Source organism: Macrosteles quadrilineatus, unplaced genomic scaffold (assembly GCF_028750875.1).
Source record: "Macrosteles quadrilineatus isolate MER2022 unplaced genomic scaffold, UCM_ALF_1.0 Scaffold_7__1_contigs__length_78375512, whole genome shotgun sequence".
In the NCBI taxonomy this organism is placed as follows: Eukaryota; Metazoa; Arthropoda; class Insecta; order Hemiptera; family Cicadellidae; genus Macrosteles; species Macrosteles quadrilineatus.
This window is the reverse complement of record NW_026542600.1, coordinates 3,403,003-3,420,175: the sequence shown is the minus strand read 5'-3', so window position 1 is coordinate 3,420,175 and position 17,173 is coordinate 3,403,003. Positions and strand designations below refer to the sequence as shown.

General features: G+C 32.6%; 1 protein-coding gene across 3 annotated transcripts in view; it reads right to left on the bottom strand.

Annotated features, from left to right (window-relative positions):
• Positions 1-1,750: 1,750 nt before the first annotated feature.
• LOC128998747 (microphthalmia-associated transcription factor-like) overlaps positions 1,751-17,173 on the bottom strand; it is an 89,894-nt gene continuing 74,471 nt past the window's right edge. For 2 of the 3 annotated variants that reach the window (XM_054425078.1, XM_054425079.1), the window contains exons 4-10: positions 7,998-8,090; positions 6,713-6,893; positions 6,159-6,234; positions 5,042-5,077; positions 3,729-3,885; positions 3,135-3,380; positions 1,751-2,369 (exon numbers count right to left, since the gene is read on the bottom strand). In XM_054425078.1, the coding sequence (XP_054281053.1) occupies positions 3,240-3,380; positions 3,729-3,885; positions 5,042-5,077; positions 6,159-6,234; positions 6,713-6,893; positions 7,998-8,090 (684 nt within the window). In that variant the 3' untranslated portion in view covers positions 1,751-2,369; positions 3,135-3,239. The remainder of the gene's footprint in view (positions 2,370-3,134; positions 3,381-3,728; positions 3,886-5,041; positions 5,078-6,158; positions 6,235-6,712; positions 6,894-7,997; positions 8,091-17,173) is intronic. The other variant, XM_054425080.1, reaches the window with a different exon arrangement.

Sequence of the window (17,173 nt, the reverse complement as noted above, 5' to 3'; positions counted from 1 at the left end):
CAAAATGTTTGTCTATCAAATACCTTTAAAATGATGTATAACATGACATATGTTTACATTTGAAAATTCCTAGATTCGAACTAGTGACCCTCAGTTTTTGGCACACCCTGTATTTGAAAAAAGTTAAAAATATTTTTACGTTATTCCTTGGGGTCGATTTAGTTGGAAATAATTTTATTTCATCCTTGTACGTTAAGCCGTTTTCCAGTAATCGATTTGAGACACCTCTCGAGGGACACCCTGTATATAAAATAATGACTATTCCCTAAATAATTTTTTTTTACATCACAAATTGAATTCACCTTTTAACCATGTCACAGTCTCCAGTATTTGTGACAACATGAAAGAAAAAAACACAGTTTATTTATAAGTGAAAAAAGATTGTATGAGTCCAGTCCTTGTTGAACAGAGTGATTAATAACCATGCCGCTCCATATACGTCCGTGAACCCGAAAACTTGAGTAATTTCTTTCCAATTTTGATTAAATTTGGCTTGAAGGTGTAGGGCAAGATAAACTCGAATGAGTTCACAAACCAGCAAGATCGGGCTATATGAACATTGTAAGCTATATGTCACAAAGTTAAGGGTGTTTTATGGGATAAAAATTGGGTTTTCTAATTTTTTACCCTCAAAACATAAAATTTTTCAATTTCTCTTTTCACCATTTCAAAGAGCTTAAAAAATAAATAATTTAGTATATTGGAGTGCTTTTGTGCGGTTATTGGTTACGGATAAAATTGAATAAATTGTAAATTTGAAATTTGCATTTTATTCTTATGGAGAATAAGTAAACTGTTGTAGTTATGGATACATTTTTATCAAACTTGGAAACTTCATTTATTCTATACTAAGCTATTCATGTTTTACTAAAAACATATTTTATTACCCTCCCTGTGGCAGCAAACCTAGGTACTTGTTAAACATAATGTTATTTAAATAGATTTAATTTAAAATCCAATACTGGTAAATTGAAATTCGCTTAGTCTGCAGATTTGCTGCAGCAGGGGTATTTAAACAAATTTTTGCTCAATTTAAATTTTTAAATAATTGTAAAAACTAAAAAGTGCCTCTTTTGGACTAATCTTTCTACTTTATCTAATTGGGCCAATGATGTTGTGTTATAAATCTGATTAAATTAATTATCTACATGATTTATTCAAAGCTTTTTTTAAGGGTCAACTATGGAAACTATAAAGAAGGTTTCCATTTGACTCCACTACTAGATGTGCCAATTGCACACTTATAAATCAGATGACGATTGCCCCACTTCTGAACAGAAATTTAATTCAGTATGTTGTTTCCATACAAAAACAAATGTCTAAGTTTTGAGTCTTAAGACCGCACCTCCCAACTAGCGGGATTTTGATTTACAGCACATATTTACAGCTTGAATATTGCATCAATGGACAGCACGATAATATTTCTGCTGTGTCGGCTGTATAGTCACGGAGGAGGCGAAAATATCTGTACTTGAAAGTTCAAACAGGCACGTGCTCAGAGGCGTCAGACCTAAACGTCCCTTTCTTTCTGAATAGCCCTCGTATAATGAGTTAAATGTACTGTTTCATGAATGATAGTTTATTTCATGACTTTTTAGCTAAACTTAACTTGCAAAGTCTGAACTCCCATTGACTTGTATACTTTCAAAACCCCATAAACAAAGGTGATGTGATGTAGGTAGATTTTCTATAGGTTTAACCATTAAAATACCTGAAGAAATACAGATTGAAGGTTATGATAGAGAGCTAATGAGAAAATATAGAACAGTTTTATTCTGAGAATGTATTTGATTTCCTATATTATGTACTACTATATACATGCTTACACAACTTACAAATTCTAATACATACAACTAGAAAAAACTTTTCAATACACTTTTGGTGTTTTATCAATTTTGAATGGAATGATTCCTAAGCCGATCGCAGTTTTCATCTGATAAATAGTGAATAAAATGTCAAAACTCAACATACAATAAAATAAATAAACAAAATAAGTGACCAGTAACAACAATGATCAGCGATCATCAAAAAACAATCTAATCAGTTACAAAAACATAACAGTACAAATTTTTTAGTCCAACCTTTATCACCGTTTGCAACAACAATACTCTGATAAAAAAAAATAGACTATGAAACGATAACAGTAATTTACAAGACCAACGAAGGAAACACGGAGGTCACAGTCCGATATCCATGTCGTCTAAGTGGGCCAGATGGGAAGTGTCAGGTGGCGGCGACGGAGACGGAGGTAGGTGGTGGGGGGAAGACAACATCGGATCTCCTGTCACTGGATGATCATCATCCATGAGATCATCACTGAGACTCAGAGGAGAACCCTCTCCGATGCTAGCACTCTCCACACTGGTCATCTGTAACACACATCATAATGTTAAAACTGCTTCAGCACTTAGTTGCGAAACAGGGGTTGTATAGAAGCTCCCTATTGCACACTGAGTATTCAAAATGTTCTCAAAATGATGTGGACGATTGGATGCTGACTGACAACAATGATAATACAATTTTCACTGATCAGCAAATCGAGACATCGTTTTGAGAGAGATAGACAACACTGCTCAAGACGGAGGTGAAGGTAAACCAGACAAAGTAGCGAGCAGAGAGTATCCCATTCTGCCTTTCATCTAGCGGTACACTATGTAGAACTACAGTCCACCGTGACCATAGCTGATACCTTGATCCTAAAACGCTGGCGCAGTTACGCTTCAGAAGGGAGGTATTCTTCTCTTTGACAAAGAGTTATTTGATTGTATCCTGATTTGGGTTTCAGATTAAGCAGATTGCTGTGGTTTGAGTGCCACGACAGTTCGTTGCTGTCTACTGTTCTATATACTATGGGTTAGCTTGTGTGGGTACTTACTGGTGAGTTAAGCATGGGAGCGTGTTTAGCGTAGCTGTTGAGGGCATTGCTGTGGTTTGAGTGCCACGACAGTTTGTTGCTGTCTACTGTTCTATATACTATGGTATGGCTTGTGTGGGTACTTACTAGTGGGTTGAGCATGGGAGCGTGTTTAGCGTAGCTGTTGAGGGCATTGCTGTGGTTTGAGTGCCACGACAGTTTGTTGCTGTCTACTGTCTACTGTTCTATATACTATGGTATGGCTTGTGTTGGTACTTACTGGTGGGTTGAGCATGGGAGCGTGTTTAGCGTAGCTGTTGAGGGCATTGCTGTGGTTTGAGTGCCACGACAGTTTGTTGCTGTCTACTGTTCTATATACTATGGGTTAGCTTGTGTTGGTACTTACTGGTGGGTTGAGCATGGGAGCGTGTTTAGCGTAGCTGTTGAGGGCATTGCTGTGGTTTGAGTGCCACGACAGTTCGTTGCTCTCTAGACTGTTCACTTTGGCCAAATGTTGCTCTAGTTGCTGTAAAACCAAGATGAGTTTTAACTAAATTACACAGTTAGGTGGGTGGTATTCTTTATAAGTATAAATGACAACAGTCAAAACAAAAACAGTTTCAGAACCATTCTCTCCTTCAATTTAAGCCAACCTCAATGTCTACACGACTGCGGGAGAGGTTTTGAATTTTGCTCCTATCACGGCTTCTGCCTTCTTTAATTACAATTCTTATTACTGTGGTTATAAGTTTTTTTTTTTTTATTATTTCTAGGCAATTTGAGAATATTTGGACTTCTACGGTACATGGTTTCATGAATCTACTGTAAATGGTTTCATGATATATTTTTTTAACAACTGTACATATAGACTTACCTGAACTTTAAGAATCAAAGCTCTGTTTTGTGAGGCGAGTTCTTCACCAACTTTTCGTGTTTTTTGTAGGTCATTCTGTAGTGTTTTTATATAAGCTACTGACATTTTCAAAATCGTCCCTTTGTTCTGTCTCACATCTCGTACGATCTCAAAATGTCTGCAACAGTAATAAAACATTCAAAGCCAATTGCAGTAGAAATTGTTGATATAGTTACATTTTCAGTATTTGCATTGTTAATATTGATTCTGAGTCTACTTCATAAATCTGTAACAATCCTAAAAGGCTACCTCCAATTTGTACAATTATAATACCTAAACTTTTTATTACTTTCCAATTTAAAAATCCGTCAATTGTGGAATATTAACTCACAGAATGTACTGAGAAAGCCCTCATTAGCAGATTAGAAAAATGTCATACACTCAAATTATGAATGGTCCACTAAACCCTACAGAAAAAATATAGTTGAGTGCATGAAAACTATTCTAATTTTATATTAACTATTTTAGCCTTTTCCTGTTAAAAGGTTAACCCATCAAATTTTAATCTGTAATATTTAATAGATTTTGAAATCCTCAGGAATACTGGCTAGATGTATACTTTTTTAGATGTATACTTTTATAATTAATACAACAATCAGGGCAGCGACTTATGATTTAAAACCTGGCCAAAATAAACGCACACGATAAGTTTTAGGTTGGAAGTGCCAAATTAGTTCATTTTCCTAACTAGATATTACAGTGCAGCTTGGTTATATGGCCTTGGTTGTTATGTAAGTCTCGCCAAATATGTGGGTTTTAGTATTGTTAACATACGATTTAACATTTGTGAAATCCCAAACCTCATGATATCAAGAAAATTCTATGGAAGGTTTCAATCTACTCACAGTATGAAGATCACTGACAAGACAAATCAGTAAATGTTTGGTTATTCACTTTATTGATACCTTTAAAAGTATTAATTTTTTCCATGCATATATATTACATCGTTAATTTTCTTGAATTTGAGTGTAACTTTGATGTAGCATACTAGCATCATTATTTCCCTGGTCTTTAAACCATTGAATAACACTATAGTGTTATATATTCAATGTTATAAACAAGCTGCACTGTAGTATAAAAATACCCCCTTGAAGTGTGTGGTTTATCATTGACATAGTACATTCAATAATAAAAATAATGATAAAAAATCTATGATAAAACATAAAAATAATAGAGCTATTAGTGGGTAGCCCAGGAATTTAGAAATGATTTGGAAATCATTTACTTTTTAATCCACTCATTTTTCACAGTAATTATGAATGATAAATACTTACTTTCCATTTAAATCTCCCACAAAGTCATCAAAGAATCTAAAGGCAACAGAAAATAAGTGAATAAACTTCATGTCCAGTGGAATACAAGTAAGCCCTTTTATTAACACCCCCATTTTGTAAACTGTTAACATTTCAACTCAAAACACACAAACAATAATAAACAGTTTTAGATTGTTTGAACACTCCTGTACAATTCCAACCGTTACTTGAATTGGTTAAAGATTGACCTGATTATTTCATTTTTTAATTAAGATAAAGTAAACATTTTTATAGTTTATTTCCAATCATCAAATGCAATTTGGCCAGGTTTTGAATCCTTAGGTTAAATTTATGATTATTTGTAAATAAGGTTTACTACATTTATCTATTGAAACAATCTCAACCCAATTTACATTCACATAAAATAATTAGAGCTAATAAACTAACAAAACAAAACATAATGGAACACAACAAAATCACAATCAAAACACAATATTCAGGGACTTAACTTACAGGAAGATTAACATTGGACAGATTAATGTTACAATTGTTGTATCTAAGTATCACCAGTGAAAACAGATCATTGAAAACAGCAAACTAAGAAAGGTGAGAGTAATAAAAACACAGGTCTAAAGGTACAGTTTCGTCAAAAAGTAGATAAAACTGCGGCTCGTATGACTAAATAGGCAACAATATATGATTGTATTAATCTGATATAAAGCATTTACTCTTGTTACAAGAAGAATGCTTCATATGCAACATAATACAACAAAGAGAGTAAAGCAGAACTCACACTTCAAGAAGTGTGTAAAAGGATTTCACATAGCACGATGATAACAGAGCAAACGAGCTAAAGATGTTGTCTTTCAGTCTGATAAAATTCTTAGCATACCTGATAACTATACTTCTCCTCTCAGTGAAACACTTGGAAAAAACTTTATATAACATACAGTAAGCAAAGAGAGAAGACAATTTAAAATGTCCATATAGAGAATATAATTTAAACATAGTTAATCATATGGAAAGAAGCTCATGAAAACATTTGATATCTTCAAGGATCAGAATTCACTAGAAAAAAATAAGTACCATGCAATAGAGAACTTTTTATTAGTTTATGGTCTGAATATATTATACTCACGGGTCATTGCTTTTTGGTAAGAGAGTACTCAGTTCTTTTATTCTGTCGTTAATGTTAAACCTTCTTCTTCTTTCAACTGGAATAAAAATGTTCTGTTTTAAATAATTTGTATTGATTATGTTTAAAATAAGTTTAATAGTGGTCAATTGTAATAGCACATCCAAAAATGTATATTATTAGAGATGTTTGCCATCTTCCATTTTCATCTTAAACTGCAACCTAATCAGTATGGAAACCTTTGGTTGATTTTCAAAGAATTGTCTAACAGCTGAGCACTTTACATTATATTGTCTATATCTTAGATAGAAGAATTCAAAGAGTTTTTGATCTTAAACTACATGGATAAAATATGTAGGAAAACCTGGAAAACTTGACAGGTCGATTGGTGACCAAGTTGAAATACTACAAATCTTATCGTGTATTTATAAATATATAAATCAATAATTAGCTCTTTACAGCAACTCAATTAGAAAAACACAACAAAACCACATAACTAACTGTTGCTTTTAGCATTATAAAATCCCTTAGCGTTAAAATACACTACCTATACGTACTCATATTATGATTGTCTTTCTTTTGGCGGTCTTTAACAGCCTGAAGATCTGCTTCTGAGTACAGATGTTCGGGCTTGATCTGGGATAGGTCCGCGGGACATGATAGACTAGTCTTGTTGCCACTGGTCGAGCCCGCACTACCCAGGGCTATCAAGTGCTCTAGGAACATTTCTGAATTGCCCTGCAAAAAGAGTATTGTATAAGAATCGTTTGTCTTGGTACAAGGTATCATGGCAAACAAATGTGGGTAGAGCTACTGAATTGTTACTGTACAGCCAGTGGAGATCTGGCTTGAAATATCCAAAACTGCTGACTCTCTGGGGGTGATACTGGACAACTGACTAAATTGGGAAGATCAAATTTTAAATAATTGGAAGGCTTGCTGGCTTACAATCTCTTTATCCTCAGACGGATAAGAGACTATGGCAGTCTTCCCTTGTCCGAATTTATGTGTTTTGGCCTGATAAAACAACACATCAGGAGAATGTCTTAGTAAGATTTTTACCGGCAAAAAGATTCATGAGAACAATCCTTGGCAAGTCCCCTCAGGCCAGATGTAAATATTCTTTCAAACAGCTTGAACTTTTTACAGTTGCTTCACTATTCATTTTTAAATCGGTTTGTCACACGAAAAATATCAAAACATCAAACCTATCTCCACAAACCACAGCTACAATACTTGAAAAAAAGGCAACCATGCAGTTCAACATTGGGGCAAAGCTATTTCAGGCCAGAAAAATTACAACAAATTCAAAATGTAATACAGAATTCAGAGAGTATTTGGTGAGGTAAAGTTTCTTCTTCTTAACCTCCGTCTATAATGCAAAATATCCATCAACAAATATGATACTGAGTAGTATCATTGCAAACGCAACATTGTGAAAGAATGCAACACGTCATAACATCAAAATAAATATATACATAAAACACAAACATTACATAAAACTAACAATGATAGTGCTATCATGACTCAACTCTGTGTATTTGTTTTGACATGTTTCACGCTTTGATAATGTTGCGTTTGCAACGAAGCTAGTCAGCATCATGATGTTAATTTTGGACAAAAGCCGGAAGTTAGAATAAACTAATTTTTCAATAAATTAGTATTTGAAACCATCAGCAGCTTTAGTCGATTAATTAAAAATATGTTTATCATTGTATCAAATATCTATCAGTATTATAGAATTAGTTTCCTGTGTTTAACATTTTCAAACATGTGTCAGATAAAGTAATATTTGGAAGTGAATATTGTATTTTTATAAAATGATAGTTACATAAAACTTACATCAATATCTGAAGGCAGGTTGAGAGACTGAGCAGTTTTTACATTTTCTGAACCAAGACTGCCGAAGTTGAGTTCATCAAGCAAGTCTTCTGCCTGCAACAAAATAAATACCTTAAAACACTAACTTATAAAAATATTAATAGTTTCAGTAACTAAAGTGATCAAGTTAAAACCTTTTTATCAAACTCAGTTACCAACGCATTACATAAATACAAATAATCTTCTGCCAAACACTTGAAAAACTCCGGATTTGTACCCAACAAGTAAAATTAGAATTTAAAATTACCTTCTCTATAGGCTGAGCGCTCTTAAGAATTTGTTCTATGGACAAAAATGACCGAAACCAAAAGTAGTGGTTCAGTGATACTCAATAGGGCAAATTAGTCGGCTGTTAAAGAGGCACTAATTGTATGAAGCAAGCGGAGTTGTGGGTTATGAGATACAAGTCATGGGCTTGCATTGTGGCCTTGCTATTATAAATCATCAGGAAGATGTTGCAAGCAAAATCTGTTTGAAGCTCACTTGTGAAACACTGCAACTTTGGGAACTTCAATCAACAATGTGTGAAGAGACAATTCAAGTGGTGAAATATTTGAAAAATTGTTATTTCCTGTGGAAAATGTGGCTAAAATCTCTAAGCGTTTTCAACATAACACCTGTGTGGATTAGTGAATCATAATTTGAAATTAGGTACAAAATTATTGATAATGTATATCCAACTTGAATAGATGTATAATTCAAATGTGTGCATTGAAACAAAAAGCAGTCCTACAAATTCTACTCTAAGAGCATCTAAAAATGTCTTTCTGTATACCTTATGTTGAAAAGGTCAATGAAATCTAAAAAGTCAGTTTTGGTATTCAGTAATTTGGGTACAACAGTCAAAATAATCTGTATCTGTGAAAACACACTTCAAGGATTAAAAACGCACATATATAAGTGTGTAGTTTCAACTAGAAGACATTCTATGGAGGGAAAGATGAAAATTCATATATTTTGCAGTAAAAGCCAGTAAAGATAATTCTTGGTGGTAAATGGAGGATTGTAAAAGTGTGAAGATAATGTTATCAAGTTCTCTCAGCCAGTGTAGGGTCTTACATGTAGCCTAGATCTTCTTGTCACTTTCACTGAGGACAAAATGTGGCTCATGAGAAAATACAGTTTGTAACTTTGTCTCTCACAGACAAGCTTGAGAGATAAATATTGCCACACACTCAGAGTTGCCATAATAAGACTACTCTGGTCTTGAACCACTGTGTGTTCATGATAAGATCAATAGGTCTGAGACCACTGTATTTTTTTTGGGTTCTCAGAAGTCAAAGACAATGTTAATTTGGTTTTAGCGAATTTCCCATACAGGAAACTATTACCGTAGGTTACATGGTAATACCTAGTCATGGGACCGATTTGCTTTTGGTATGGATGTACCAAGGGGTCAAAATACAATCGGTTTTCAAATTCATATATACAATACATATACAGAGTGTTTGGTAGTCAGTGTCAAATATTTTAAGGCATTATTATGCACGCAAATTGCTATAAAAATACGCAATTTGGATAGTTATATCTCACTATAACTTCCGGCAACAGCCATTTTTAGATTTTTCCAAATTTCTTGACATTGCCTGATAAAATCTCATATTTCTCAACTTTTAACCTACATAATGATATTTTCAATTGCATTTTTAGAATTTTCATTAAATTTTCTAACAGGAACCGTATAATATGGTACAGCTTAACCCATTCAAAAGTTTGTGAATTTGACTTAAATAACAAATTTTGAAAAATCTATAAAAAGGGTGCTACAACTCGCTTAAGAAAATTTGTTATCAAGTCGTGTTAAAAACTGTCAAATAGTATAAAAAACATCTCCACATTTTAAGCTTTAAAATGATATACAATATGTGTCATGTAATGTCAGCCTAAGGGGAGAAATATTGCAATAAACATTAAACATAAACATAGATATGTCTATAATCCTTTTTATCTATGGTTCTAATTAAACCTAATAATATTTAGGTAGGGTATAAGTCTGACAATTTAGGAACTATTTTATAGAAAGAAAAACTATTTAATATTAATTAGGTATATACTAAACTATTTTACTTAAATAGAATTATAGACAAACGGAAATTCGATTAGTATGCAGGTTTGCTGCAACGGGGTATTTTTACTCTTGTTTTGATTAAAGTTACATTTCTCATGATTGTTGTTGTACTTTTTTGCTGGGTGTTTTGTAGTAAATTTGTTGTGTTTTAGATACTTTTTCACCAGAGCGCAGGATCGGATTTCAGATCCAAAAGTTTATAAACCATTTATACTAATCGTGATATAAAATGTTCACAATCATCCCTAGAGCAACATAACCGTGTAGTGACCTCGCCTAGAAGTGCAGAGTGCAGAGCTGAGCGTGCCGATCAGGGCATTTGCAAGACACGCCGGTTATCTCTGCTATAAGAGTAATCTGTACATTGGCCGTTAAGTCTCGAGTTTTGATGAATAGAGAAGTAAACAGTCCATGAACACCACATTAACCGTAATTACAGCAATTGTTCTGTTGGTAAAATCTAACTGCTATCGCGTTAAGTATTATTTTTCGCTATTTCGTTTAATTTTATAAGTATTGATTTGAGCTGGTACCTTATACAATCTCAGACTTCCCGTGATATTCTTATATAATTATATCATAAATTGACGTACTCCCTTGTATATTTGGTGGTATATATTGTTGTAGGGGTTGCTGGTGGGGTTTTGTTTTTTTAATACCAACCCCTATTTGGGGACGGGTGATGAAATATATCATGTTAAAAAGTGTGTGGCATTACTATGGTCACGTGTACTGAAGGTTATTTGAAAATTTACAGCCATGAACAAATAAAAGTGATGGAATGTTTCCAGTTAAATTAACTAAAATTTCTTGTTATAACTTTTTTTTATTGTCATATAAAAGTCTGATTTAAGGCGATAATTTTCTTTTTAAAATGATGTAGGCCTACTACTTGATAGGGGTTGCTATTTAAAATTTGTAAGTTACCCCCAGCAATCCATTAAGCGTGGGGGGTGAATTTCAAAACACCACCAAAAAGTACTTTACATTACCCTAGTAACGTGTATCAAAGCTCGTTTAAATACATGTAGCCGTTCAAAAATTAACCAGGGGTGAGTATTACGGGACATCCGGTATTATACCAACTATTATACATATTGTTCTCTGGTACAATGTCGTACAAAGTGCAAAACGCTCTCTGTACGATCTATCATAAAATAAAAGTATGAAAATACAAATATGAAACGCAAGAAAACAGGCTTTACAATTTACAATACAATAATGTTCCGTTTATGAATAAATATCAATATCAATCTCCTTTAAAGCCGTGGACATAATTGTTTCCCGTCATACTGCTGCAAAATCAGCTGTTTTCAATACATACTTTACGGGGCTAAAGAGTCGTTATAAACTCGTATTTGCGTTTATCATCGTGTAATATTATAAACCTATATTTTACTCAATATATACAACTTTTACAACATTTAGACACATGCATATATAATTAGTTTCATAAATTAATACCTATAAATAAATGGTGGTGTTGGCGGAGGAGTAATACTTATTCCACATATAAAGTATAAAGCCCTAGTGGTGAAATGAAAAATATGCTATTTTAGTAGGCCTATGCTGCAGCAAAAACGGTTAATACATGCGTTGTGGAAATAAAGAAGTGCCCTAGGGCGAAAAATAATCAGCTGGAGTCGAGGACATCAGGTGTACTTGTTTGAAATTCACTGACATTGAAATTTGTTTGCTATCATTTGATTGTATGAAATGTCTCGAGCGATCTTTTTAACGTATCTAGTTGAAATACCTCTTTAAACCTTAATATTTTACTTTACTACTTTACTACTACTACTACTTTTACTACTTACTACTACTTTTAGTTAGTCTTGTTATAAGAATAATATGTCCTAAGTTACTTAGAACGTTATAGAATATTTACTAATTAACCAATTTTAAAGACTGTAATGGACATGTGCAGGGGGGGGGGGCGGAGGACACGTACTACACACGTTAGGACAGGAGCTAGGAGGACATTGTGTTTAACATAAAGTTTAATCCTCCCTAGGACAGGAGACAGAACAACGCAGGGATCTTGATCTATTGCAAACTCGGACAACGGAATAGAAATTAATAGTACTCTGTAAACTGTACTTAATAACTTACTTCAAATGGTAGATTAAAAAATAATATGTTTGAATGCAGTACCCATCCAAACTCGTTATATTTCTTTTATCATGTAGTTGAAATTTGTTGTATGAAGTATACAATAATCATATGCGGAAGGAAATAGTCCTGATTGATAAAAATAATATTTAATCGTTATCAAAATGTTTTCACCATAGTCACGTTGTGTTTCACTTCAACATAAAAATTTACATGTTATCGACATTTAGACAAATTTGACAAAATTAGATTTATTTTGTTGGCGGAGGAATATGTGTTTCTAAATAACGGTAACAGATGTTTGTCTACCTAAAATCAGTAAACTTATAGTATAGTTAACAAAATACTGTACATCACACGGGCCAGAAATGTAGCCTATTTAGCCTCGCTGGCTACAATCAGTTCATATTCAAACTCGTCTTCGCTTTGTTTATTGAATGAGCTCGTCTAGAAAAGAATCACCTCAGGCCCTAATAATGAACTATCATGTTAGTTACTATGTTTTAAAACAAACAAAAAATCTTCTTACAAGCAGAAAAGATGCCACGTGATCTTAACAGATGCTTGGCAACAATAAATTAATATAATCAGCTGATTGGAAAATTATTACAATTGGCGTTTTAAAACAATAAAGAAAACTCATGTATTGAAATTTATTATGTAACAAACACTTGTGAAAGAGGTTAGAATTAAATTCAGATTTTTGGTTTAGCCGTTTTGCGAGGTAATTTCTCTAAAGATTAAAATATGGCTTATGGTATGAAGGTATAACAATGGATTACTGTATTTGGAGTAAATTTAAGAGTTCATTATTGAACGAATTACAAAATAATTTGCAAAAACGCATTCGTTACGATTTTAAAACACAAATGGAAAACTACTCTCGGGGATTTTTATAAAATCTGTTTGAATGGAGCTAAAAAATACATACAGTAAATCCAAATTTGGAGAGTATATAGGAATGTATAATGACACCATGTTTAATACAAACATGGTAACTGTACCATGTTTTAGATAAATCTAACACATACAGCAAATATTATTGATTTATACACCATTATAACTTTGTATAAGCACAACCAGTTTTTGTATTAACTCCATACCTAATTTGTCTTGTTAATGTGACATGTAGGGTATGAATGGGCAGCTTGGGAGAATACAATGGGTAAATAACATGTTTAAGTACATAATTAGTAAACCTATCTCTATGAAACCGCGGACTTATCTTAAATTAGGTCAGCATTCCAGATTTCAGTAATATTAGTGCTCGTTGGCTACTTCTTTAATTAGGGGATTATGTAAGCATGGCGTGATTTAATTTTGATGTCAATATTTTACTTCTTAACCCCAATATAAAAATATAGTAAAAAAATACCACCGAATGTTTCCTTAAACATGAAGTATAAAACATATTTTGACTACATGACTCCTAACAGGAATACTTGCGAAGTATTTTAGCGTAGTAAAATAGACTGCATAGTTGCAGTAGAATATACAGGGTGATTGATATAAGTGTGCCAGCCGTTTTATTCAAAAACTATAAGAGATATAAAAAAAGTTAAATAATAAGTGCCTTGGATTTTTTATTTAAAAAATTGTAGTAAAGTAAAAAAAAAATTTAGCCGCCATTTTTCTAATATGGCCGCCAACTTTGATTTTTCTTATGGTATTTTATGATGTATTCTGGTAGAAAATGTAATTTTAAGACGATTTTATTCTTGTGATTTGTTTCATAAACCTAACCGTTTCAAAGATAATTATGGTTAAAGTTTTGAAATTTTCTGCATGTGAAAGAGTTTCGATAAAGGCCTAAGCAAGCATGCCAGCTGTTTTATTCGAAAACCATTCAAAATTTCACAAATTAAACCATTATTATCTTTGAAACGGTTAGGTTTATGAAGAAAAACACAAGAATAAAATCGTCTTAGAATTACATTTTCTACCAGAATACATCATAAAATACAGGGAGTTCCATAAGAAAAATAAAAGTTGGCGACCATATTGGAAAAATGGCGGCTAAAATATTTTTTTCGGCTTTACTACAATTTTTTTAATAAAAAGTCCAAGGCACTTACCATTTAACTTTTTTTATATCTCTTATGGATTTCGAATAAAACGGCTGGCACACTTATATCAATCACCCTGTATAACCTTTGTAGTTAGGGAATGGTAAAAACATAAAACCTTCTGTTAAATATTTGTGAAAGATCAAATAAAAAAATCTTAACAGACATTTCACAAGTTTACAAATTGTTTAAGATGTCACTATCTATTCATTGGAGTAGAGATTAAATGGTATAATTATAACATATTTTTGCTATCAGCAAGATCAAATACGAAGTAATTAAGACAAATCTTCACGACCCTGACATAATATCGCGATGTTCGCTAGCTATCACATTTAAATTACATTCTATCGATTGGCTGATTAAATGTCATCTTAAGGCATAAATAACGGATTTAAACTACCAAATGCTAAATAAAACCCCATAAAAACACTCGTTACTACTTCTGTGGCGTAAAAAAGTTACAACAAACATGTTCAATTACAACAGAACAAAAAAAAATATTCTTAAAACTACAAAATCCTGAAGAAAATTTTTAAAACAGTACGTACTTTCATATTGCTAATAATATCGTACTGAGTAAATTTTATTGATTCCACACTTAACTTAAACATTATAATGCCAAATAATCAACTACGCAGCAAATAAAATAAATAAATAATTTATATATGGTCTAATGCTGTTTGGTATCCTACAGTTATATTAAATATTTTAATTATTAAAAACGAATTTCGTGAAGGTTTTTGGAATATTATTGTTTAGCTACTTGGGTTCGTATAATATACTAGGCCTGGGCGCCTTATGAGCATAGCCTAATATTGGGGTTATACATACAAGGCCAACTTTCTAGATAACGTTCGATAAGTTGCCTTCGCTACCGGGGAAACATTAGTCTAATATGTCTTTTAAAACCGGTAGCCCGATGTGGAGGGCGTGGAGGGGGGTGTTTATGTTTCGTATAGCTTCTGTAAGATTGGACAGCATATATAAACTATTTTTTTATCCTTGGTGTGTGAAAATTTGTTTGAGAAATACAGTAATGAACTACTCCGGATAGTCGTATTGGGCGGAATTTGTGTGACAATTATTTATCATCTTTCTGGTTTTTACGTTTCACATTACCAAATTGAGATACATTTTCTTAAAATTATATTTTCGAATATTATATATTATGTTTTTTTCAAATATTCTATACTGTAATATTATTTTCGCCACACTATACTGTTTTAACAGACATTCCACACATGAAATTAGTGCGGAAAACAAATGTTTGCCGCCTGCTCAATCAAACGGGGTTTCTTACAACTGTACTGCAATGAGTTTTTACCCAGACACCAGCTGATTATAATTTGGCAATAAGTCATTAAATCAATAAACGATGACATAACCTCTTTTAGAAGTTATGAGAAGTGCTTTCGATGGGAATATATAACGGATTTGTAGTTTTTTGTATTTTTTTTTTTTTTTGGGAAATTTATTGTTAGTTTAGTTTAGAGTAGTATTGCTAAAAATATCGAACGTCACTCGTACAAAATGTGTCGTCTCGTGCGGGAACAACCATTCTCGTCCGGTAAACCTATTTTCCAGACAAGTAACGTAATATACTATTGAATATAACAGTAACGTAAATAATATATTATATGTAATAACTGTAATAGACAGTGGTTATATTTTTGTGATTTCGTGAAGTGGCATCGTTTAATATAGCACCAAAGTGATTTATTGTACTATTTGTGACGATTTGTAGCTAATTCATTAGTTTGCTATGGCAGTATATTACATATTTGATTACAAACAGGGAAAGAATAGGTCATAACATGTCATAGGGGGTTATGATGCAATCAGAAATAAAAACATCACACGAGAAAAATATATGACATTACAAGATTAGATGGCATGAATGAACAAAAAAAAAAATAAATAGAAAAGTAAAGAAGATCGAATGTAAATTTGTACTCCACATGGAACCGGAAAAACCCCTTTAATGCATAATTATTTTCACTTCATATCCGTCATTGAAATACACAGCATAAAAAGTTAAAATATTTCAACGTTATCACTCAACTACGACATAGTGGCCTTAAACAAAACTGTTGATTGCTTTTTGACACACTCCAAAACAGTAATAGGAACACTTTGGAAGGTTTCCAGAGATAAGAAAATTAACAGGTAGAAACGGTTAGTTAATTCTACGTCGGTACTCTTGAACATTTTATATATACAAATATCTTTACGACAATTCGGTAGTTCACACATTTCATCTGACTTGTGCAAACAATAAAATATCTTCGAATAAAGCCATTAATACTAAGAATAGATTCAACTGAAAAAATATGAATGCTAAGGCTTCTTAGAAACAAAACATGTATACAAGGTTTATTAGTTGGTCGTGTCTGGGTAATTATTAAATAATAACTTAAGTATATGCGTGTTGGTAAATTTGTTGAAACTATAAATACTTATGACAATATTGAGTGTGCAAGGAAAGTTGATAGAAGAACTCAGACACAGTTGTAATAGACATAGAGCAAGTACCTGGGTTAAAATCCCCGCAATCACCAAGGTTGTGTCGCTATATTATGGCGAATGAATTATAATTAGGCTATTTATATTTTGTCTTCACAATATGGAGAAAATGTCGAAATACGAATAACAAATAAGGAATAAAGAACGTTTTTTGGAACGAATATTACTGAGATCTTCAATGAGTACGCTACGTAGCATGGACAAACGCAATACATAAACTTTTATAGAAACGTAAACCATTACCATATATTATGATGCATTTTACATTACGTACTAAAGGATAATTATTCTGAAGGGCAAAGGGTAACGGTTATGAAATTGAAATTAGTAAAATCATGAATGAATATCATACCATTACTATTTTG